General features: G+C 40.7%; 1 protein-coding gene across 1 annotated transcript in view; it reads right to left on the reverse strand.

Annotated features, from left to right (window-relative positions):
- Positions 1-25,707, reverse strand: part of CACNA2D3 (calcium voltage-gated channel auxiliary subunit alpha2delta 3) — an 869,947-nt gene that overhangs the window by 761,509 nt on the left and 82,731 nt on the right. Inside the window, exon 4 of the mRNA XM_074957772.1 lies at positions 25,194-25,252. Coding sequence (XP_074813873.1) covers positions 25,194-25,252 — 59 coding nt within the window. The remainder of the gene's footprint in view (positions 1-25,193; positions 25,253-25,707) is intronic.

The raw sequence follows: 25,707 nt of genomic DNA on the forward strand, positions 1-25,707 counted from the left end.
ACAGTTACCGCTTAATCTGCAGGCACTTCAATTTAAAAAAAAAAGAAAAAAGTCATTTTGTAACCTATTTTCATCTGCCGTCTTTTTCCAGAAACATTGTGGTTTAACACCCTCCTTTTTGCCCCCTTTTATTTTCCTGGCTCATTTGAAAAAAAATCTTTTTTAGCTGTGCTTAATTAACAGCCAGAAAAAAAATCACTTACAAGATTCTGGGATGCTTTATAGGCAGCAGAAAATGGGAAGTGATGGAATAAAGCAAGCAGGTAGTTTTTGCACCTGGAAAAGCATTATCCTTCTCCATTACATTAAGTGCTGGAGGGAAAAGCCAAGAAAATGGCACCATTACTGTGGTATTTGAAAAAGTATTGGGTACTGTCTGAAAAGTTAGAACACACTATTCAGAGTGCCTTAATTTATCATTATTTTTTTTAAATACGAAATTCTTTCCGTAAGAACATGGTTCACTATACTTCAAACAGGCAACTATTCAAGCCCCACAGTGTCTCACTGTTTCATAATTGCCAGGTCAATAACACCTGGGGTTTACTAGCATTTGCAGAATCATGAGCACTGGTGTTTGTCCTTAGAAAAGAGAACCTGATAAACGTTTCAGGGAGTTTGTCAAAAAAAAAAAAAAACAACCTCCGGGAGTCTGAAACATACAGTGAAGTCTAACTGTAGAAATAAATGGTTATTCTCTGCAAAAGATGTGGCCATGTCAGACATTTTTAGACATCTGCAATCAACCAAGTGTTTTTGAATAAACATTAATGGAATCATAGAAGTAGGGCTGGAAGGGACGTCAAAAGGTTGTCTAGACCATCCCCCCACACTGAGACAGGTTTAAGAATACCTAGAATACCCTGTTCATCCGACCTGTTCTTAAAAACCTTCAATGACGGGGATTCCATAACCTCCTCAAAGATAGCTAAGCACTGGTACAGTCTACATCATTAGGAAAAAAACTTTCTAATATTTAATCTGAGTCTCACTTGTGGCAAACTAAGCCAATTATTTCTTGTCCTACCTTTTGTGGATATGGAGAACAATTGACCACCATATGCTTTTGTGATGGAACGCCCCCCTGTAGTCACACGCTACACACTATTGTAATAATCTTTGTATAAGGCACGCCTTGTGAGATATCATTTGAAAAGTCAACTTGCCGGTAGGTTCTTGGCTGACCTTCTGTACTTGAATAACTGCTTTCACTGATTGTTGGCCATCTCCTCTCAGTGGTATCTCCATCCTTTTGGCTGAAACAGATCTCCTTCCTCTCAATGGTATGAGGGTTTTGGTCCTTCCACCCATCAGTGCCTGTACTGGACTGTTTTGGCACTCCTGTGATGGAGTACTCCTTTGTGCCAAAAATGCTAACAAGGGGTGTGAACGACAAGAAAGAGCCTTGTGCAACACTTCTTAGTGGTTTTCGTGGCTGATTCCACCTTACCATTACTCTGAGGGTCTGGGGGTCAAGATCCCATTTGTGTACAAATTCCTTTAATTTTTCCAAGGCAAACTGGGGTGCACTGGTCTGTAAACAGAGTGTTTGGAATGCCATATCTGGCAAAGTGGGCCTTTGGTTTTCCAATCACTGACTGGCTTCTTGCATCAGGCAGGGCACTGGCCTCCCAGAAATGTGAAAAGTAGTCCACTGTAATCAAGTACTGCTTTGCCATTAAGGTAAATAAGTCTGTTTCCATCTTTTCTCATGGTCAGGTAGGCAGCTTATGTGGTAACAGTTTCATTCTGCTGGTGATCACATGACTAGCAGATGTCACATCCTTTTATCAAGGGGCGGAGTTGTGTATTCATTCCCAGCCAGTAAACACACACTCTAGCTGTCTTAGATGGGCTGTCAATGCCCAGGTATGAGGCATGCATTTTTTGCATGACATCATTACATAAGGAGGCAGGGCCAACACACTCTGTCCTCAGAATAGGATTCCATCCTGCACACTCAGCTCATCTGTAGTTTGAAAATATGGTTCTGCTCCTGCCAGTACTTAGGTTTTGTCTTTTTGTTAGTATCCCTCTATTATCCCTTTGACTGCCTGTAGCCGGATGTCCTTTTCCTTAACTTCTTTCATCTCCATCAGCTTCACTGTTGAAACTGGAAAACAGAATTAACTAACAAGATGCACTATGTCCTGAGTGCCTCTCTCCCAACTTGCTGATGCTGGGGATACGCTTCCCCCCCACCAATCCCCCCACCATGTTCAGGGTGTCAGCTAACACCAGTAATCGTTCCGGACAATATCTGGTCTCTACTTAGTAGAGCTAGAGTCACATCAACACGGGCTGAAAATCTCTTTGGAGGACTAAGAAGGGGATTTGCCATGATTAAGGTTGCAATTTAGTCATAGAGGTCACAGAAGTCACGGAATCTGTGACTTCCAAAGACCTCCATGACTTTAGCCAGTGCCGGCTGGGAGCTGCAGGGTCCCCTGCCACCTACAGTGGCTGGGAGCTGCGGAGGTACCCCACAGCTCCCTGTGCCACTGGCAGCAGGGGTAGCCCAGCAGCAGGAGGAATCCCTGCTGCTCCTGGCCACCACGGGCAGCAGGGAGGACCTGGTGGCAGGGGGGAATCCCTGTTGCTCCCAGCCGCCACGGGTGGTGGTGGGGATCCTCACTGCTCCCATTCACAGCAGGCGGTAGAGGGAACCCTGGCAGCTCCCAACCCCTGCAGGCAGCAGGGGGGACCCCCACAGCTTGAAGCCACCAGCGGAGGGGGACCCTGGAGCCCCAAGCCCCCTGCAGCTGCCCAGGCTACCCATTTTGTCATGGGTATTTCTTCATCCTTTCTCCAGTGCCTCACATTGGAGTATCAGGGGCTTTCCTAGCTGCTAATACTTCAGGACAGGGGCATCCATTATGATTCGTTTCAGCATGTCAAATGCTCACTGTTGGGGACCTGCCCAGTCACACTCCACATCCTGCCTTGGGAGCTGATGTAGGGGTTCCGCAATTACAGTCAGGAGTGGTCAGAACTTGGACTGAAAATTTATTATTGCCATGAAGTGTTGTGCCCCTTTTACATCTCCTGGAGTTAGCATAGCTCTGACTGCCTTGATCTTATTGAGGTCTGCTTTCAGGCCCTCTGCTGCAAACAGATGTCCAACACATATCACCTCACTCTGTGGAGTCACATTTTTCCTGGGTTGAGTTATATGTTCTTCTTCCTGCAATGCTGTAGAAAAGCTTGGGGTTTTCTGTCATAGTTTAATTCAGCTTATGTTTCATTACTTCCTTCACCTACAGTGAGGATACCTGGCATTATTTTTACCCCAGGCAGTCCTTCCAGCATGTGCGGGAGTCTTCTCTGGAACACCTCTTGTGCTGGGCTTATGCTCATCTGCATACACAGCCATCTGTGGCAACCAAATAGTGTTACAAAGTTGTAATCTGGGCTCTTTATCCAGGCTAATGTGCCAAAACCCATTCTTCACATCACAGACTGTAAATATTCTGGCTTTGAAGAGTTCTGGCAGGATGTCAACAATTGTGAGCACTGGATAGTGGCATCCTTTCAATGCCTGGTTCAGTGGTTGAGTCTATGCAGATATGTAATTTGTCTGATGGCTTCTTTGCCACTGCCATGCTTCTCACCCAGGTTGTATGGGCCTTTTCACTTGCTATTTATACCCTTATTCTGCAGACTTTTGAGCTCCTTGTATATTGGATTACATAATGCCCCTGGAATTTTCCTTTGTGATAAGCACACAGGTTCCACTCTGAGGTTTACTTCCAGTCACAGCTTTCCTTTGAGGAAACATTGCCTTTGAAAACATCCCCATATGCTATTAAAATAGTCTCTGTTGTCCCCGGGACTCCTTCTGTAGCTTCTTGCCCTACAGCTATAAAATTCTGATGTGGCACCCTGATCAGCTCCTTGGCTTGTATGACTGCAGGCTTATCATCCACCACCCCAAACTTCAATTAGTGCATCTGTTCTTTTCTGGATTAGTTACTAGGAGGTCACATTTTCTTACAGACTGCATTATGGTCTCATTGTACATTATTAGATTGCAGCTGCTTTTTGTAATAGGTGTGTTGAAGTCCAATTCACCCTGAGGAATCTCACTGTAGGAGGCCCTGCTATCCAGCTCAAAACACATGGTATTTCCCTAATACTACTGTTGCATGCACAGAGGTTGGTATTGTCCCTGATTGCTTTCCTGTCCTAACTGGGCCTGAACCTGATATGCTCTCAGACTCAAGGAGAGTGTCAGGATGTCATCACTGCTGACGTGCCATCCCCCTCTTGTAAAAGTTTGACTGAATTTTCCTGAGAGCAGCTTCTACTCTTGCACACACTACTAAAATGGTTCAACTTGGCTCATTTCTCGCAATGATATCCCAGTGTGGGGCACTTCTCCATTACCTGCTCATGCTGTCTTCCAAAATAAATGCATCTCACAGTGGGTATGGAACCCTGGCCACCTGCTCTCCTTTGCTGTTGTCTCCCTGCATGTACTTCTGAGGGTGTTATGCCTCCTAGGGCTTCCATCCTTTCTCTTGAGGTTTCCACTGCAGGTCCCATGCATAAGCATCTGGCTAATGTAAGATTCCCTTCTTCCTGGATCAGCTGCTCCTGCAAGTGGTGATCTCAAGTGCCACAAACTGTCCTGAATTGCTGAGTGTTTCCAATCCCCAAAATGGAATATAGCTGCCAACGTGCATAAGACAGTAACATAGGAGTCTATCCCTCCACTTCGGATTGGTCTCTAGTGAAAGATTTGTCACTGTACAATTCTGTTCTGCTTTGGCAAGCAATAGTTCCGCAGGGCTCCCAGAGCTGTTGGAAGACTAAAGGCAATGGCAAGCTTCAGAATGGTGCAGAGCTCTCTGCCCTGTTCCCCAATCAGGTAAAACAACAGTTTTACTTTCCTCTTATTGACATTCTACTGCATGGCCAGGTCTGTGCACAGCTCAAACTCCTCCTTCCACCAGTCCTTCACTGTTCTAGTTTTGTGTCTGAAAAATCCAGAGCTCCAAAGGATTCAGGCCAAATTCCATAATATAGTCTGCCCGCTAATGCACTTCAGAGAATTCACAGCTCAGAGACTGCCACCATGTTTCCTAAGCAAAGAGTGAAGCTGAATGCAGGTTAAGTTGAACAAGTAGAACATTAATAAACCCTATGGGCCACTCTGTCCATGTGGCTGAGTTGCTTCCAGCCCTATTCTTCACATTCCCAGTTTTCCTGGTGTCCCCTCAGTAACAGTTCCTGCAGGGAAGATGGGCCCTCTGACTCCAGTTCCATTGATCATGACAGGCATAAATAGCATTAATGAGATGAAATTAATCAAAAGAAAATTTAGGGTAACCATCAGTAAATATTTCCTCAATGTGAGATGTAATAAATGGAAGACTAAAACACCTAGAAAAGGAAGCACACCCCCATGCTTTGAATCCATTTGCAAGTGGACTGAAAAGCTTTGGTGAATATATGATAAAAGGAACCAGTCTGGATTACCAGAGACAAAGTAAATATTGGAACAGGTCTTTTCCATCTGTAATATCTATGAGGCTATGAAATGGTAAGACAGATCCATTTTTCTCTTTATGGTTGAAAATACTGCAATGCTGAAGAAGGGGGAAACAAAGTAGATGAATAAGTCTGGACTTTCACTCTCTAAGTACAGTTTATGTTCACTAATACAAGGCTGAAAAGCTTCTTCAAACCAATCCTTAATTAAAAGGGAATTTCTATTTCTTGGAAATATTTTGCACAGGCTTACTCATTTGTGTGGGCTTTTCCACAGACTCATGAACCCGATTTTTAATCTTAGGTCACTTTATCCCCTTTCTTAGCAAATGAAATAAATTAACATTAAAAGTTAAAATGAAAACTAAACAGTTTTGACAGCTGCAGAAGAAAAGCATGAAAACTGAAGGATAGGAATTAAAAGGAGATGAGAGGCAGCAAGGCACTTACCAGCCAAACCACCTGAACAGGAATGTGTGTTTTAATCATTCATTTGGGATCACTGTATTTTGGGGAGTGGGTCCTGATCCCCATAGTACATGTCCTCCCTTCCCCTAGAAGCCTGACTGAAGCAAAAGTCTTCCACATATATGTCCAAGGTATTGGCATGACCCCAGTGGATAATCTTGATGCTGATGAAATAAAATGACTTCTGAAGCTGGGGAATGTTAATGTTTCAGAGCACAGAATCATAGAAGTTTAGGGTTGGAAGAGACCTCAGGAGGTCATCTAGTCCAATCCCCTGCTCAAAGCATGTTCCTTTTCTCAAAGCCTCCTGCTGTTCCTACTGTAGTTTGCTTAACAGTTATACCCAGGCAGCCACTGTCTACGCCCTGGCAGTTGATGTAAGTTTATTACCCATTTTTTCCTTTAACAAGAGAGCAAATCCACATTCATAAATGCTCCAGACAGGTACGGTAAGCTAACTTGAACTTCCAGCTAAACCAAAGCAAAACTGGAACACTTCTGTGGTTGAAAAAGTATTTAATTCACTTTTGTTTCCTTCTGTAAATTCACTAGCTTCTTTGCTCCTTAGTCTGAGCCAAAACTAGAAGCAAAATAATTAAATACAAAAATATAAGAGTCTGTTGTATTAATAATTTCAGCCAGATGAAACAAGGAGCTATATGAAATTTAAAAAGTTGCCCAGCTCGTGTAAGATTTTCAAATTGATTTGTGTCCAAACTTCTGTGCTTTTCTAGATTTCTGAATCTTTTGACGTTTTTATATTGCCAGCAAGTTAACTCTGAACCATTGTACGCATCTTGAATGGCAGAATAATTTTAGAAGAACGTTAATAACTATACCTATGTCCTGGTAGATAGTTGATGAATATTCATCAGTATTTTGGAGGCTGAATACTCATCAATATTTATCATTTTGGATCAGATGTGCAAGCACCATTAATGCCCAACACGGAAGAGTTAATTCAAGACAAAGCTCTAAATAAACCGTTACCCGACGACCAATTAGTTCTACTTCTTAAACCAAGTACTTGTAATTGTGATAATGCAACATAATTATACTAAAAAAAACCTTAAAGAGACTAAAATATATTCAAAAATTGTTAATGTGATACTAAGATTAGAATCTTACTGAGCTTCATGGAGTTTTAATGATAACCATAATCCAAGGCCCCATTAGTCACATACAGCACCCTGATTATCCCATGTAGCATTCATGCAAGTTGTAAGGTTAATTATGTAATGTTATAGAAAAATGGTTTAAAAACTTGAATTATGTAAAAACCAAGACTAATTAACGAGTCAATTTAAAGTTATGAGTGTTTATCGATTACAGCAAATAAAAACAAATGCAGTAACAGAGGAGTCACAAAATAGCATTGATAATAATACTAGATCTCAGACAGCACTTTTCCTCAGTAAATCTCAAAGTGCTTTACAAAGGAGGTCAGTATCAGTAAGGGATTAGTATGTTCAACAATGTATGGTGCAACAAAAGAAAACAGGAAGAAGTGTGATTCAAACCCATTGTGAAAGTAAACAGTGTATGCCAAAGGATATAGTACCATTTTATCAGTACAAAGGGGTACTTATTATAGGAAGATTGAGTTATGCATCAGATTGCAGAAGAGAAACAAAAATGAAAGGGTATAAAACAATCATACAAAAAGGGAAAACTCATTCTTCCCTTTGCTAAAAGAAAAAGAAATGCAAGGCTGTCAACCAGAACTAGACAAGCTACAGAGAACGTCTTTTCGAACATAAGAGGAATGAAGTGTCACTTGATTGGTAGAAAACTGGCTCCTGAAAGCAACTTTACATTCATGCAAGAGTCATTTGAGAGACCAGAAGCTGATATATTTAGACTTAGGTAGCAATCAGTGTCACAAATAATGAACATAAGGCATACTGAAAAGAGCTGGTCTGCATATTAATTTTCTCAGACTGCATAAGAAACGGAGAATGCAAACATGGCTGTAGGCTTACTACGCGCTATTGATACCAGAGGCAGCTACCATATGAAGTTGTGAAGGCTCCTTTTTGTGATAACCAAATAAAAATTAGTCATCAATGATCCTCTGAAAGTTCAGAAGCGTTATTTGAATTCCAACCTCAAGCTGATCTTAATTTTTTCTTCAAAGATTTTAGGGTATTAAAACAATAAAAAGTTAATATTCCTGATTAAGATGCCATGTGTGTAGAAAGAAAAATGGGACTGGGTCATAAATTAATTCTGATCTACCTCTACTGAAATGCAGAGCCTGTCTGTGGTCTGGACTTGTCCAGACTGAACAAGAACACACTTTAAATTATGCTCTCTCTTCACAGACTTCTTGATGACAGTCAAAAGATTTCAAAATATCTTAGTGGTGATCAAGTATGGTCCATTTGGCAGAATCAAAAAAAATGTCCTTCCAGGTATTACAGTACATGATATAGTCAATAATTGCTACATCTCAAGGGACATCTCTGAGGATAGTTCATGCTATGGGTAAAGACAGGTGATGGTTGGCCCTTGTAGAGTATTCAGAGATTATAGACCAGAGTGAATTAGAGAAATATTTATTTCTCTATTGTAAGAGATGCCAAGTAGCACCCCCATAGTGAAGGTTGCATATTTTATTTATAACCTTCCGTTTTCACGTGCAAAGTATTATCATTGTAAGCAGCTCTTCTGGAAACTACACAGCTCCTAGTGAACAATATCCCCTTTGCTTGACTTTTTATAGTGTGAGATGCTGCTGCACAAACAAAGGGGAAAAAAATTCAGATTTGCAATTTCAGGAGAAAGCAAAGACTTCTGACCTAAACCCAGAGGTAAGTGGGGAAGTGGGATACCGGGAGGAAACACAAGGAGGATGGTACAACAGGGAAGGCCTCCTTATTCATACTGAGAAAGTAGGGCAATCAGCTGGTTATCTTAGGTGCCTGTACACGAATGCAAGAAATCTGGGAAACAAGCAGAAAGAATTGGAAGTCCTGGCACAGTCAAAGAACTATGATGTGATTGGAATAACAGAAACTTGGTGAGGTAACTCACATGACTGGAGCACTGTCATGGATGGGTATAAACTGTTCAAGAAGGACAGGCTGGAGAGAAAAGGTGGAGGAGTTGCACTGTATGTAAAAAAGCAGTATGATTGCTCAGAGCTCCAGTATGAAACTGGAGAAAAGCCTGTTGAGAGTCTTTGGGTTAAGTTTAGAGGTGAGATCAACAAGGGTGATGTCATGGTGGGTGTCTGCTACAGATCACAAGACCAGGAGGATGAGGTAGACAAGGCTTTCACTGGACAACTAACAGAAGTTTTCAGATCACAGGCCCTGGTTCTCATGGGGGACTTCAATCATCCTGACATCTGCTTGGAGAGCAATACAGCAGTGCACAGCCAATCCAGAAAGTTTTTGGAGAGCGTTGGGGACAACTTCCTGGTGCAAGTGCTGGAGGAACCAACTAGGGGCTGTGATCCTCTTGACCTGCTGCTCAAAACAGGGAAGAATTGGCAGGGGAAGTAGAAGTGGGTGGCAACCTGGGCAGTAGTGACCATGAGATGGTCCAGTTCAGGATCCTGACAAAAGGAAGAAAGGAGAGCAGCAGAATATGGACCCTGGACTTCAGAAAAGCAGATTTTGACTCCTTCAAGGAACTGATGGGCAGGATCCCCTGGGAGGCTAATATGAGGGGGAAAGGAGTCCAAGAGAGCTGTCTGTATTTTAAAGAAGCCTTATTGAGGGGGCAGGAACAAACCATCGCAATGTGCAGAAAGAAAAGCAAATATGGCAGGCGACCAGCTTGGCTAACAGAGAAATCTTCGGTAATCTTAAACACAAAAAGGAAGCTTAAAAAGAAGTGGAAACTTGGACAGAGGACTAGGGAAGAGTATAAATATATTGCTCGAGCATGCAGGGGTATAATCAGGAAAGCCAAAGCACAACTGGAGTTGCAGCTAGGAAGGGATGTGAAGGGTAACAAGAAGGGTTTCTACAGATATGTTAGCAACAAGAAGGTGGTCAGGGAAAGTGTGGGACCCTTACTGAATGTGACAGGCAACCTAGTGATAGATGATGTGGAAAAAGCTGAAGTAGTCAATGCTTTTTTTTGCCTCAGTCTTCACAGACAAGGTCAGCTCCCAGACTGCTGCACTGGGAGGAGGTGAGCAGCCCTCAGTGGTGAAAGAACAGGTTAAGGACTATTTAGAAAAGCTGGACATGCACAAGTCCATGGGTTCAGATGTAATGTATCCGAGGGTACTGAGGGAGTTGGCTGATGTGATTGCAGAGCCATCGGCCATTATCTTTGAAAACTCCTGGCAATCGGGGGAGGTCCTGGACGATTGGAAAAAGGCAAATCTAGTGCCCATCCTTAAAAAAGGGAAGAAGAAGAATCCGGGGAACTACAGACTAGTCAGCCTCACCTCAGTCCTTAGAAAATTCATGAAGCAGGTCCTCAAGGAATCCATTTTGTAGCACTTGAAGGAGAGGAAGGTGATCAGGAACAGTCAACATGGATTCACCAAGGGCAAGTCATGCCTGACCAACCTGATTGCCTTCTATGTGGAGATAACTGGCTCTGTGGATATGGGGAAAGCGGTGGACATGATATATCTTAACTTTAGCAAAGCTTTTGATATGGTCTCCCACAGCATTCTTGCCAGCAAGTTAAAGTATGGAATGGCTGAATGGACTATAAGGTGGATAGAAAGCTGGCTAGACCGTTGGGCTAGTGTAGTGATCAATGGATCGATGTCTAGTTGGCAGCCAGTATCAAGTGGAGTGCCCCAGGGGTCGGTCCTGGGGATTGTTTTGTTCAACATCTTCATGAATGATCTGGAGGATGGCGTGGATTGCACCCTCAGCAAGTTCGCGGATGACACTAAGCTGCAGGGAAGAGGTAGATATGCTGAAGGGTAGAGATAGGGTCCAGAGTGACCTAGACAAATTGGAGGATTGGGCCAAAAGAAATCTGATAAGGTTCACAAAGGACAAGTGCAGAGTCCTGTACTTAGGGTGGAAGAATCCCATGCACTGCTACAGGCTGGGGACCGACTGGCCAAGTGGCAGTTCTGCAGAAAAGGACCTGGGGATTACAGTGGATGAGAAACTGGATAGGAGTCAACAGTATGCCCTTGTTTCAAGAAGGCTAATGGCATATTGGGCTGCTTTAGTAGGAACATTGCCAGCAGATTGAGGGAAGTGATTAATCCCCTCTATTCGGCACTGGTGAGGCTACATCTGGAGTATTGCATCCAGTTTTGGGCTCCCCACTACAGAAAGGATGTGGACAAATTAGAGAGAGTCCAGCAGAGGGCAACAGAAATTATTAGGGGGATGGGGCACGTGATTTACGAGGAGAGGCTGAGGGAACTGGGATTATTTAGTCTGCAGAAGAGAAGAGTGAGGGGGCATTTGATAGCTGCTTTCAACTACCCGACAGGGGGTTCCAAAGAGGATGGAGCTAGGTTGTTCTCAGTGGTGGCAGATGACAGAACAAGAAGCAAAGGTCTCAAGTTGCAGTGGGGAGATCTAGATTAGATATTAGGAAAAACTATTTCACTAGGAGGGTGGTGAAGCACTGGAATGGGTTACCTAGGGAAGTGGTGGAATCTCCATCCTTAGAGGTTTTTAAGGCCTGGCTTAACAAAGCCTTGGCTGGGATGATTTAGTTGGGATTGGTCCTGCTTTGAGCAGGGGGTTGGACTAGATGACCTCCTGAGGTCTCTTCCAACTCTAATCTTCTATGATTCTTGCAACCATTCTAGTCCTCCAGTTTCTCTCTAAGTTAGCGATACAAAGAAAACACCTTCCTGGCTGGATTTGGCTGAAACCGTGACATGCAGAGGCATCACGCAAAATTTTAAACTTACTAAAACATAAAAAAATTCAAGTTTGGTCCAATTTCGACAGAAGTATCAAAATACTTGACATGTACCTTTTATTGGTTTTAAAAAACTACAACAAATGTTCCAAGGGAGTACGTCATGGGATAGCTATATTGCAGGGTTTGGAACCTTTACAGCAAAACACTGTTGTATTTTTTAAAAATAAGGAATAATACAAATCGCATGTTATACTCATGTGCATCGCCATTGTGTGCACTGACTGCACGCGTTGTGTGATGAGTAGTCTTAAATCTAATGAATAGACTACAGGGACCTGAGGGATTTCTGCTGTGTGAGATAATGGCAAAGCCAGAATGCTTCTCATTTTGCACATAGCTTCATGAAAAACCATTTCTACAGTGCATATTTTTCGGGTACTAGATAGTAAACAGAGAAGGCTGTTTCTATTAGACAAGGTGTTTGATACAACAGTAGCCCATTCCAAATAGCATTGATTAACATAATCCTTTTTATTGAAAACCACCACCAAGAGTGAAAAGATATTCCAAGAGTTTTAACACCTGAAAATACAGGCATAAAATATGAGGTTTGCAACACAAGCGTTATATTTCTGCTAGTATCTCCAAAACCAGAATACTGAAATCCAAACAAAAACAAACACACTATCTCCTGATACCATTTGGCACAGAAGAAGAAAATGCAATATTCCTCTTGGGACCCAAAGGAATTACAGAAGAGACATCTGAAAAGAGGTTATGTGCTGTCCTTTACACTAAAGACAACCAGGACTCTACCCAAAAAGTGTCATAATTGTAGCTTATGTCACATGTCAGATTATTGTTTGTTATTGGAGACTCTATCCCGGACAGAATTTGAAACAAAGCAAGCAAAAAACCCCCACACAGTGGATGGATGGATATCCATAAGAAATTACAACATGGATATTTGTTGTTTTACAAGAGGTTTGGTTTATGTTTTTTATGGTTTACGAAGCAAAACCAAGTTATCTCAGGAATGTGCCGGCCCTTGTTCTATGGACAATGATAAACCCAAAGAATATTAAACTACTTTTTAAAAAAACACTACTAAAAACAGGATGAAAACTGATTATAACTATGAAATTCATTTTTAAAAGTTTTTCAAATGAGAAAAAAAGAAAGGAAAGGAAAAGAAAGGAAAGAACAAAAGGTGGAGTAAATTGAATGGAAACAGACCAAAGAAGTGAGAGGAATTTTTATATAAGTTCTTTTGAGAGGTTCCTCTGGTTCCTTTTTCTTACAAATCTTTCCCTGATTGCCTCCTCTATCCGAGAATCCCAGCAATGTCATTAAAATAGATATTTTAGTTTGGCAAATATAAAACTAGTGTTTAATATCTACTGTACCAAAGTTTTGAAGTTTCTTCAAGGTACAAAATTTGAAACCATTCACTCTGGTTTTAAGAAAACAGTAACTGTGCAAATGAATCATGTTTTGGGCAACTGTTGCTTTCTCATTGACAAAAACCTGATTAAAGTTGGGTAAAATATTCATTCAGAAGGTTTTTCCATTAACAGTTCCCCATTTGAGTTTGGAAACAAGCATTTTAGCAGTGTTTTTCACATTTGCAAAAGCTTTTGATTAATTTTTGCACAAAATATTTTTCACTATCTCGATATCTACTTTAGAGGGATCAGGAGGAAAGCATGTACCTGTCAACATAAGCCTACAAACCAGGAGCAAAACTGTTCTGTTAGGACTCCTATCGCTGATTCACCTCGTAATACTTTTCACTTACAGTATGCATCACTTCACAAATACTTGGTAGGTTTTTGATCACTCCTATAAAGTGAGAGGTTAAAATGACTTGCCTGAGGCAATCCATCAAAAATTAGCATTAGAAACAGGATTAGAAGCCAGGCCTCCTGATTCACCTGTCTTTACCAATGTACTAGGTAATAGTAGTACCGTACTTTGTATGCAAGTCACAACTTCTCTCTTTCCCATTTATAAAATGGAGATAATTCTTGCCTTCATACTGCATACTCTACAGACATACCCATTTCATGGCCCCTTTAAATTTATAAAGATGGTACTCAGTCTATTCACTTTAAAACCATCCAGAAACTGTAGCTAGTGTAGACTATGATAGTCCATTTAGAGCAGGGGTTCTCAAACTGGCGATTGGGACCCCCTCAGTGGGTCACGAAGTTCTTACATGGGGGGTCACGAGCTGACAGCCTCCACCCTGAACCCTGCTTTGCCGCCAGCATTTATAATGGTGTTAAATACATTTTAAAAAGTGTTTTTAATTTTAAGGGGTGGGGAGAGAACACGCACTCAGAGTGTTTCTATGTGAAAAGACAACAAGGAGTCTGGTTGCCCCTTAAAGATTAACAGATTTATCTGTGCATAAGCTTTTGTGGGTAAAAAAACACTTCTTCAGATGCATGGAGTGAAAATTACAGATACAGGCATTAGATAATGACACATAAAGAGAAGGGAGTTACCTCACAAGTGGAGAACCAGTGTTGACAGGGCCAATTCGATCAGGGTGGATGTAGTCCACTCCCAATAATTGATGAGGCAGTGTCAATTCCAGGAGAGGCAAAGCTACTTTTGTAATGAGACAGCCACTCCCAGTCCCTATTCAAGCCCAAATTAATGGTGTTAAATTTGCAAATGAATTTTAGTTCTGCTGTTTCTCTTTGAAGTGTGTTTCTGAAGTTTTTTTGTTCAAGTGTAGCTACTTTAAAATCTGTTATAGAATGTCCAGGGAGATTGAAGTGTTCTCCTACTGGCTTTTGTATGTTGCCATTCCTGATGTCCGATTTTTCCATTTATTCTTTTACATAGGGACTCTCCGGTTTGGCCAATGTACATGGCAGAGGGGCATTGCTGGCATATATAACATTAGTAGATGTGCAAGTGAGTGGGCCTCTGATGGTGTGGCTGATGTGGTTGGGTCCTCTGATGGTGTCGCTAGGGTCGATATGGGGACAAAGTAGGCAATGAGGTTTGCTACAGGGATTGGTTCCTGGGTTAGTGTTTCTGTGGTGTGGTGTGTCGTTGCTGGTGAGTATTTGCTTCAGGTTGGGGGGCTGTCTGTAAGCGAGGACTGGCCTGCCTCTCACGGTCACCAGTACAAAAGTTTGAGAACAACTGCTTTAGAGTATCTTGCCACTGGCACACTAAATCAGTACTTCATGATTGGCACTAGCTGCCTGGGGATTTGTGGGTAAAGTTAAAGTTTTTGTTTTGACCTTTAAAGACCTAAATGGCTTACAATCCACATACCTGAGACACTGCCTCTTTCATAGCACCATACTACCAGAGTTAAGATCAGTGGAGGCATGCAAGCTCTGTTGACATAAGGAAGACAATGCTGCTTATCTGTGAAAGTGTCCCAGTTTTGGAATTTGCTCCTCTCTCCCCTGCCCCTGTCCCCTCCACAACCCCTTGGTCTGATGTGCTTCAGGGCACATTGCAATGCTATTTTTTTCCCTGACATGCATTTTAAAATGGGTGGAAATTGTTTGAGTGGGAGAGGGATTTGATGATTTAGGCAGGGCCTGCTCCTCTGGGGAAGAAGGGGGTAAAACAGGTCTCAGCCAAGGTCACACCCCATCCTCCCCACCTACAAGTTCTCTCCAGACCCAGAACTTTACAGATGAGACCCCGACCTTTAGCAGCACTAGGACCCATAGAGTCCCTCCCTGCTGTCATGTGGCCTTGACGAAAAACTGCATGGAGTAGCCAGCCAGAACTCAAGCTGGTAGTTAGAGCTGCAGACGTGGCCTACGCAGAGTCCTTGGCATACTGATGTCAGAGCATTTTCTGTGGTTTTGCGTGGACATTCTCCCCCCTCTGTTGACAGGCTCTTTGCTCTGACCCACTCCTATCTCCTAACTTTTGGCCTAAAGTGATTTGTGATTCTTTGTGATTCTATTCTTATTACTACTGCATTAAAATAAGCTTTCCTTATTGAATGAGAAAATGTTGTTTTCATTTTAGCCAAAACTTTTGATCATATTCTGAGGTTTTGATATGAAAGAAATGTAAAGGTTGACTCCAATTTTGTTTTAGATCTAGCAAGACGTAAGCCTTGCAGGAAAGACACACAAAGCAAGCCTCTAGTCCCAGCTACTGCCTTGACCCTCATTGAAAACAAGATTCAAATCTCCCATGCACAGCTTCTAGAATCATTAAAACAAGACTTGAAACATCAGAAGTTATTAGTAGCTCATTATTATACAGTTGAATGTTTCAACTCCCCCTCAGAGTTACTTTATCCTAAGATTCCCCCCACCCCCAAATAAAAATTAAATGACATTTTTGCCAGCATTTGCTATGGCTAATTTAAATATGCTAATATCTGTAACACTAGAACCCACTTTAAAACATATTGTATTCTTTTACAGTTTATATGTTAGTAAGAGACAGAGAAAAAAATGTCTAAAACAGCCACTTTTAAGAGTTAATGACATGGTTAGGCATCTGGAATGAAAGGCTACTTCGGTTATTTCTATCTTCATATACCACATGAAATATACCCCAAAAAATTCCATGAGGGTGGTCCAAACAGTTAAGGGGATTAGTAACAGGACTGTGGTTCAAACCAAGCCCAGATTAGCAGTGACTCAATGTTGTCCCCATCTGGTGGTTTTTCAGTAGCCTACGCAACAACTCAGTCCAAGTCCTCGAGGTAAGTGTCCACACCATAAAGAGTTCTACTACATTTGATACTCATTAGCAACCTTGTAGGCATCCTCAGCAAAGAGCCCACACAACAAAGTGGTCCCTTTAAGTGGATGCATAAATCATGACGCAGTTTGTGGGGAAACTTGCACTGCCATTGATTGTGCTCTACGGGCAGTACAGCATTTTCACCAGCACTACACTAAACCCGGTTTTTTAATAAAAAGAACTCATTATGTAAGCAAGCAAAGCACTATATCCAAAACATGGAAGTAAATACAGAGAAACCTCAGTTAACCAAAAGTCTCTTGGCCAAAGGTGGGATATTTTCTGAAGTTCTGATTTCAGTGCAATAAAGGCTTGATTCAAAGTTTACTGAAATCAACTTCAATAGGCTTGAATCAGACCCAAAGCTTCTTCTGTAGAAAGCTTTATGTACTCAAATGCTTACAATGTAGTTCTACTCTGAAAACTGACCATAATAAAGAGACATCCTCTTGACTCAACAGATCTGAAATGGAAGATTTGTTTTGAAGAGTGCTTTTGACTGAGCAACGGGGCAGTGATTGTGAGGAGATGAGACGGAATCCAATGTCCATTTGAATGCTGTGTCGCTTCTCCCAGTTGCCATCTTGCTGTGTGCCTGTTGCCAATTTTATTACATTCCTTTTTGTATTATATAGAAATACCACATTTCTTGTATGCTTCACAAATATATATATGTGTGATGTTTCACTCCATATTATTTATGAAAATATGCTTATGATATGGATGACATAACTAAGATATACTTTATGCAGGATGGCTCATGTAAGATATAATTGGAAAGGTTATGATTTTACTGAATGTGATTATCCAGTTTGTATGCCTGTATCATTTCTGTATCTGAAGTTAGGAATATTAACTATGTATCTGTATTTCAAATGTGTTACTTTGGGTGTCACACCAACCAGCCCTTCAGGTACAACAATGGAAAAGCCAGACAGGGCTAATGGGCCATTAGCAGAGACAATGGACTCTGAAAGAGATTAGTCTTCCCGTGGATGCTCCAGACAGCCTATGAGCAATGGCTGCCACAGTCCTGCAGAGACATGGGTATGAGTCACCTGGTACTGGATCCACCCCTTGGAATGCCAGTGTTCTTCCACTGGGAGACAAAGGGTTCCCACCATACACAAGAGCTATATAAGGCGGGGGAGTGACATCATTGTGATTCTCCTCTGCCTCCCCACCCAGAGGGACACTGAAAAACACCTGGGAGCAAGAACTGAACTGAGGGGAGAAGGGTTGAACCCAGGCTGGAAGGGCATCCAGTCTGAATGGAAATACTTGAAATCTCCAGCTGGAGGTCAGTGCAGCTGCCTTTCAAGACTTTCTGTAATCTACCTATGACAATATTTAGGGTGAGAATTTATATTTTGTAGTATGTTTCTCAAGTATATTGAGCTTAGCTTGTGTATTTCATTTTATTTGCTCAGTAATCTGCTTGTTCTGTCTGTTATCTCTTACATTAACTACAAAAGGTGAATTTTAAGTGAATAATAAACTTATTTGTTTATAATATAACCCGGTTGTACAATTCACAATTGTGGGGGTAAGAGGTTGTGCATTCCTTCCTCCGCATTGAGGGAGGAGGTGGATTTCATAATATATCTTTGGGTCTGCACCCCAAGGGAGGTGGACACCCAAGTGCTGGGGGCAAGTCCCTTAAGCTGAGCCTTCACAGAACTGATCTCAGTGTCTGTTTCGTTCTGCAGTTTGGAGAGGCCCTGCCAGTGTGTGTGCTGGAGGAGGCTTAATAGAATTGCTTGGCTCATCAAGACAGGTAAAAAGGGTACTCAGGCTGGCATAATAGATAGGCTCAGTGGTATCTCAGCACATCAGGTGGCATCCTAAGAGGGGCAACCCATCACAATATGCATACAAGAAATGTGGTGTACTTTAAAGACATTTTTATAATTGAAAATTCAAGACCCTTGAGGTTGAGGGGTTGGGGGCTTTTTTATTTGTTTTTTCAGGTTGTTCTTTTTCCTGAAACAGTAAGTTATTCTTAAGAGACCTGATCCAAAGCTGACCGATATCAGTAGAAATCCAGTCATTTCCAGTGGCCTTGGGGCTCAAGCCTTAGATTCCACTCTTAAAGAGATACTAGCAAATGCTCAAATAAATTTGTTGGTCTCTAAGATGCCACAAGTACTCCTGTTCTTCTTGTTGATTTGGCTATTCAAAGGACTACTGCCCTGTGCCTAAGTGAGAGTGGTCACAGGGCAGTTCAGACTAGTAGCAGCAGATGGTCCCGTGGACAAAGGAACTGGGTACTCCACGTGGAGGAGTGTGTGACAGCCAGTTTCTTTTTGAGTACACAAGTGCTATCATTTCTTTTAGGACATTCAGACACAAGAAAGCAATCACAATACTTGAAGTCGTTATTCAACCCATTAATCTCCCTTTGATTAACAAACACGCACACAGAAGATGAACCTATTCTCCGAAGTGGCCAACTCCACACAAGTCACCGGGTCTACATTGGAGCTGAAAGTGGCCCAATACCTGTAAACTAAAGTGCAAACTAAATGTTTTTGTGTATGGTCCTCCTTTCTCGAGTTTTTGAAGGGGAATAGTTTTATATTCCATTACTGACCTCTCTGACAGATCATGTGATCCAAGGTCCTAAGAAAACTAGGATCTGGAGTCCACAAAGCTAAAGCAAAAAGGCTTCATGCAGATATCATTCCTGTAAAGAAAAAAATCGAAGGGGGCACTCTCACCCAAAGTTCAAATAAAGACAGTCACATATCCTGGATTTTCTCACAACTAAGATTGCCATTTACCTTCAGGTCTAAGTCCTACAGTAGATCAATCTTAAGAATCTCTGTATTTACTCCTCTTATAGGACCTTTAATTCCCATTGGCTTCAATTGCTCTTAAGGACAAAATAATTCCCTCCAACTAATGTCAGCTGTAATTCCCTCCACTAATGAACTAATGTCGGTTCATGGAAGAAGACCCTAGCAGTCCATTCAGAGAGGAAAGATAATTAGGGTTTGATCTTACTCCCATTCAGGTTAATAGGAGTTTTACCACTGACTTGAATGGAAGTAGGTTGGACCTTAGTCCGCATGACCCTTCTTCCCTACAAAGCTGAGCACACCTTTGTTTTTCTTTGTGTGTGACATATGTAATAATTGCTAATATTTTTACAAAAAAGTGAGTATTACTTTATTTGCAGTGTTGTGATAGCCATGCTGGTCCTTGGATATGAGAGAGATAAGGTCGGTGAGGGAATATATCTTCTATGGGACCAACTTCTGTTGCTGGAAGATACGAGCTTTACCTTTGAAAGCTCAATAGCTTACACCTTCCACCAGCAGAAGTTGGTCCCATGTCTCTCTCATATCAGTCTTAAACAAATTAGTGCGTGTGAGGAGGAGACCAGAAATCTATTAGTGATGCCTTTTCCATTTTAGAGGCTTTCAGGGGTTGTTCAATTTGTGTTATTTTTGCTCTGTTTCAGCCTTTTTCTGAATGGGGTGTTTGTATTTTACAAATTTGTAAAAGCTTTTCATTTGGGGTTAGCGTTTTCCATCTTTGGCTTCTGTGTGTGTCTTCATCACAGAATGCCACGAGGCTAAATTAATTAATGTTTGTGAAATATTTTGATATCCTTAAAAGGAAGCTGCTACAGAAGTGCAAAGCATTATTATTGTTTATTATGTGTCAACTGGGCTCAGAAAACTATCCATATGGTTGTAGCTAATGGCAAGTTTGTAAGAGCAAGAATGAATGTTATATAGTGTGTGCGTGCGCTGGTTTAACGCTAGTGAACCCATATCTACTTTACTCACAACTCAATCATTTGCATATTTTCTCCAAAACACCTTTAGTATATATTGGAAAAGGCAGTCGATACCATGTATGTAAGTGTATATATATATATATATATTTCTGCTAAATTCCTGAAGGCAAGAAGAAGAGACTACACAGCATCTTTCTGCAATCTAATATGCTAGGAAGGAAAAAAATCTGATTGAACAGCAGTTAGTCTGGTCTGCTTCTTAAACACAGGCAACCTGCAATATCAGGAATTGTAATTTAAATTCAATCCTTTAAAAGAATTCTGATCTTAAGAAGAAGTATTGGGAGAAAGTGATGATTAGTGGTTTGACCCGGGTCTTGAGGGTCTTGGGAATCCTAGGTTCTGTTTCCAACTGTGTCACTGACTGAGTCAAATCCTGTCTGCCTTATATCTGATTAAAATGGGATTACTTGAATAAAGTGACTGGGGTTTGGATCCTGTTGTTCAACCTGAGGCAAGTCACTTAGGGTACGAGCCATGCACCTAAATTCATTCAGTGACTAAGTTTTTGCCTCTCAGGCATGCATACTGCAGCCTCACTCTGGGCATCCGGTGCCTATCTCCCACCTGAGCCCCAGAGCAATTCGCAAATAAGGGAAGGTAGGCGTTCAGCACATGCAAGGGAGAACCCATTTTTGAGTTATTTACACGTGCAGTCTGATTTAGCTGAGCACTTATAACCTCAAATGAAATCAATGGGCAGTGTAGGTGATTCCTTCTGAAAACTCAGGCTCCTGAGATCTTCATGCCTACGGTTACATATCTGTAAAGTGGATATAACAGCCTACCTCCTAGAATGGTTCTAAGCATTATTTAGTTTAATTATTATTCAGGTCCTTGGGCGAAAAATACTATGAAAGAATAAATTATCATTTTTACTATTTAATTTTTATATTACAGTAGAACCCAGAGGCCCAATCAAGATCCAGTCCCCAATTTACTAGAAGTTTGTATAAACACAAAGGAAGACATGGCCCCTGATCTAAAGACCGAATGTGGATGCCAGCCTTTTGGCTAAGTTCTGTATTTAAATTCATATACAACTACCACTGAAGTCAATGAGTGCTGCATCAGCACATCTCAGGGTATAAGGCCTTTTGAAGTTATCAGAAAACTGGTAGCAAGTGGGGCTATTAAAAAACCCAGCTTGTCAATAAATGTTTGCAGTTTTCAGGTTCCTGTCTTATCTAGTCCTGATAATTATTAGCTGAACCAGACTGAAAAAGCCATTATAAGGATCTATAGATATTCTTTGTGAGGTTTTTGCCCACTGATTTATCTTTCTCAATTTCACTGCAAGATGGTCCCTGTAGAACTGAAGTGATTTCACTCTTCACACAGCTTCCGTGAACAGGATTTTAGAAATATTTCAAGTTAGGCAGCAATAAAAGGAGACATTTGACCTTGAGAAAGTACTGTACTATAGTTTTGTTAGAGCACTCAGCAAGACTGCCTAGTTTCCTTGCCGCTAATTTCTCAAAGTAGTACATATTTCTAAATTTAGGCTTATGGAGTTATTGAACCTTCCCTGAAAAAGGTATCTGAAGTCCTGCCAACACCCAGAGCCTCTCTTTCAGCCTTTTGACTGTTAAAAGACTGATTTCCAGATTTAAAAATTGACCTTGTTCTATTTCACTGCAAATAGCTGATTTTTTTCAGTCCGAAAAGGAAACAATCAAAAAAACAAAGAAAGGCTGAAGTCAACAAGCCCTTTGCAAAACTGTTAGAGGACAGGGGGAAATAGCAAATGAGTTCCAAATACCATGCTCACGCCCACATTCCTCAGTCAAGTAATAATTCCATTTAAAAAACAAACATTTTTTGCCTGACTGGTTAGACAAACAGGCTTATCTTCAAAAACTTTTCTTTTGTAGGATCTGAAAAAAAACCACAGTTTAAAAGTGTTCCTAAATGTAATTATATAACCTGTTATGATCTCATGTACAAAAAAATGTTTAGTAACTAAAGCTATACACATTTCATCAAACCTGATGGCCTTATACATTGTGAGATGGTAGTAGCCTCTCTATAGTTAAAGTTGGAACCAAGTTTTGGTTACCAAATTGATACTAACCACCCTCCCTGAAGAAAGAAAAACATACTGACCTTAACAGATAGGTTAGCGCTGTGTCCAAAGTAAAGTCTCAACAATTTGAAGTCATCAGACAAACAGTTCCAGACACCCTACAACTGTTCATGTTTACCAGGACTTCAAAAGAATAAGTTCTTTTGTAACAAAGAAATAGAATGGAGATCTAACAATTTACTTTACTGGACTCCCAAAAGTGATAACTAAAGCCCAGAATTATGTTGTATTTGATTACAGTCACATTCATGAAGTAATTGACATTTATATTAATGTGTCACTATGGGTCTTCAACATCAAATGACAGCCAGATATCTAAACTACTGCAGATAATTGCACTCATGTGAGTCCCACTGACTTCAACTTCAGATACAATGCAGGCCTGAGAATGCATTTTGTATCAGCATTGCAAAATGTTTAGATTAAATGTTTATAGTGTGTTAGTTCATCTTTAAAAAAAAGTCAGAACTTTGACTGTGATATGAACTTACACTTCAAGTCAAATCTTGCTTTCCTTGACTATAATGGAGCATTTCTTGTGGAGATGATAATAATACTTACCTCTTAGATAGCAAAGCATAATGTTTTTAATCTGATAAGGCAAGCAGGATTTGGCCCACTGTCCTGTAAATCAATATGATGAGAGCAAATCTACTAGAAAGATCTAATGTATTTGTTGAGTTTACGTCTATTTTTAGCAGTTTTATCAGGAGCTCTGTTCTTATGATGAGTTTTGAGAAACTGACTTACTACTCCCATGGAGAAAACAGATGCTAAGACTTTGGTTGATCATTTTCTACCTTTGAATCCTCAGTAACTATGCAACCTTAATATTCTCTTAACTTAGTTTTAAGTTAAGACTGGTATCTATATAATATCACGATATTTCTGAGTTGCTCCTTTGAGACAATGAGGTGGAATGCTCAAGAAAAATCATGTCTGCAATTTCAAGCAATTCTGTGCCCTTGCAAAGCTCCATAAGGGCTATTACAGAAGTGGCATAATTTAGGAAATCCTCAAGGCTGCTTTGCCTTGCAAAGGGGGCCCCAACTGATCCTAGCAGCACCTTAATAGAGGAGGTACAAGATACCTGTGTTGCTGCCTAAATCTGGCCTAGCATAAGCAAAAAGTGTGCAAACTTCTGCCAGGTAGCCTTGCCAATGCACATCAAGCTTGACTTGTAAGATTTCCAACAATTCCAATCCTGGTCCCCATCTCTCATCTAAAGTGTCTTCATTCTGGGCAGTGACTCCTGCTGTCCTAATTATGGACCTCCTTACTATACAGGATGCTACTCATTCTGAATTGTGTCAAACTGCGGGCTTGGAAGTGACCATCAAACTCATGTTTACCTTTGATCCATATTTCTATGGACATACGCATTTATTCATTCTATAATTCAGTAAAAAATATTTGGTTACTATAGCAACTTCTTGTACTATTGCACAGTTACCTAATTAAAAGTTCATTTATCCATATAACAAGTGAAGTTAATTAACTGTTTACATCAAATATTCTAATCAGATATGTTGCGATGGCAATATTGTTTTAAAAGGACAACTCGTTCCTGTTTCAGACTTTTTTGGATCACACAGCATTTATATCACACTTTCAGATTAGAATGCAGAGTTTCATGTTGAGCTCTTTGGTTAACTCAATCGGATTTGTTCAATGTGTACCATTTGGAAATTGAAACACTACCAATACATAGATAACAGATGCCTTCACATCCAGCATAGCACTGATTAAACAAGAAAAAGGAATGACTATCCCAGTAGAAAGAAAAGGAGGACTTGTGGCACCTTAGAGACTAACAAATGTATTTGAGCATAAGCTTTTGTAAGCTACAGCTCGCTTCATCGGATGCCTTGAGCTTATGCTCAGATAAATGTGTTAGTCTCTAAGGTGCCACAAGTACTCCTTTTCTTTTTGCGGATACAGACTAACACGGCTGCTACTCTGAAACCTATCCCAGTAGAGTGCTTTGAAAAACACTAGCAGCACAAAGGGCATATTATTCAGAGATTGTTACGGTAAACGCTGGTCAAAAACAGTGTAATTAGAAAAAAATATCAGCCAATAGTATTGTTTTTAAGAATCTCCATAATTTTTCCTATGTGGTTTGTTGTCATAGAAATCTTTCTATTCCCAGTGCAGTCAATCAACTCAAGACCCAGACCCTTCCAAAACAGAGAGGGAAAAGTGCATCTAGTTTTCATTATCAGAACACAAGTATATTTAAACAGAATCAGTTTCCAGCCAAAAGATCATTTAATTGCAATGTTTAGTCAGATGTGGTGCCCCCATAACTAATTTTGCATAAACACTTCTATTACAGTCTTTACAAGATTTAGCTTAACAATGAAGGTCTACAGCACTAGCTCAGCAGAGTGATTACAAATCTTTATAAAAATATAGAATATGAAACTATGGGTTCACCTGCTTAATTTCTGATTCTATATTCAACAGACTTCATTGCTCATGTTTGAGACACATTTTGGAGAAATTATTTTTTAACCCCTTGCAGACGGTGTATACAACCAGTGGCTACCCTGACGTCTGTTTTTCCTCTTTTCTCTGATCACATTCAAAATGTCATTTGTTTCAAATGATTCTGTCATAAAAGTTAAGCCAGTCTGATTTTTCCCAAATCTCTGAGTTATAGTATATAAATCCCACCAGTGTCCGATAGGCTTAAAACATCCATTAATGTCTTTCCACATTGTCAATCAATATATTTTTAATCACACATTTTGCTTCAGACTGATATCCAGCACTTACATTTTTATTAATATTCTCTTTTTTTTAATTTCATCTTCTCTGGTCTCCACAGATTTTACCTGCAAGGGGAAGAAGAAAGTGCATTACTGCTAATATCAGCCTCTACCTTTCCCATGTTATTATTCACCATAGCTATAATGCTTTTCTTTAATGGATGGGGGAGCAGAAGGCTGCTACTGGGAAAAAAAATTGTCAGTACATCAAATTTTTCCTAACTTTTAGTCTTTTCATTATGGCCTCTTCACAGGGATGAAGTAAAAGCATTTGTGCTTGATAGGAAGTGGTCTCAAAACAGCCTGTCCTCCCTAAAAGGTATTACTGTATATGGGGGTGTGAACAGAAGAGTTTGAAATGCTCTCTTCTCCCCTTCGCTTTCTTTCCCAACCTGAGCAAGTACAGTTCTGACAGAAAGCACAGCAAACCCTATTCCAGCATTTGCCTTCTCTCACCTTCTGATCTTTCCTTTCCTATTCTGGAAGATGGGTTTGAAAGAGAAAGACCCCCAAATGGGGCC

The sequence above is a fragment of the Natator depressus genome, chromosome 7 (genome assembly GCF_965152275.1).
Source record: "Natator depressus isolate rNatDep1 chromosome 7, rNatDep2.hap1, whole genome shotgun sequence".
Lineage (NCBI taxonomy): Eukaryota > Metazoa > Chordata > Testudines > Cheloniidae > Natator > Natator depressus.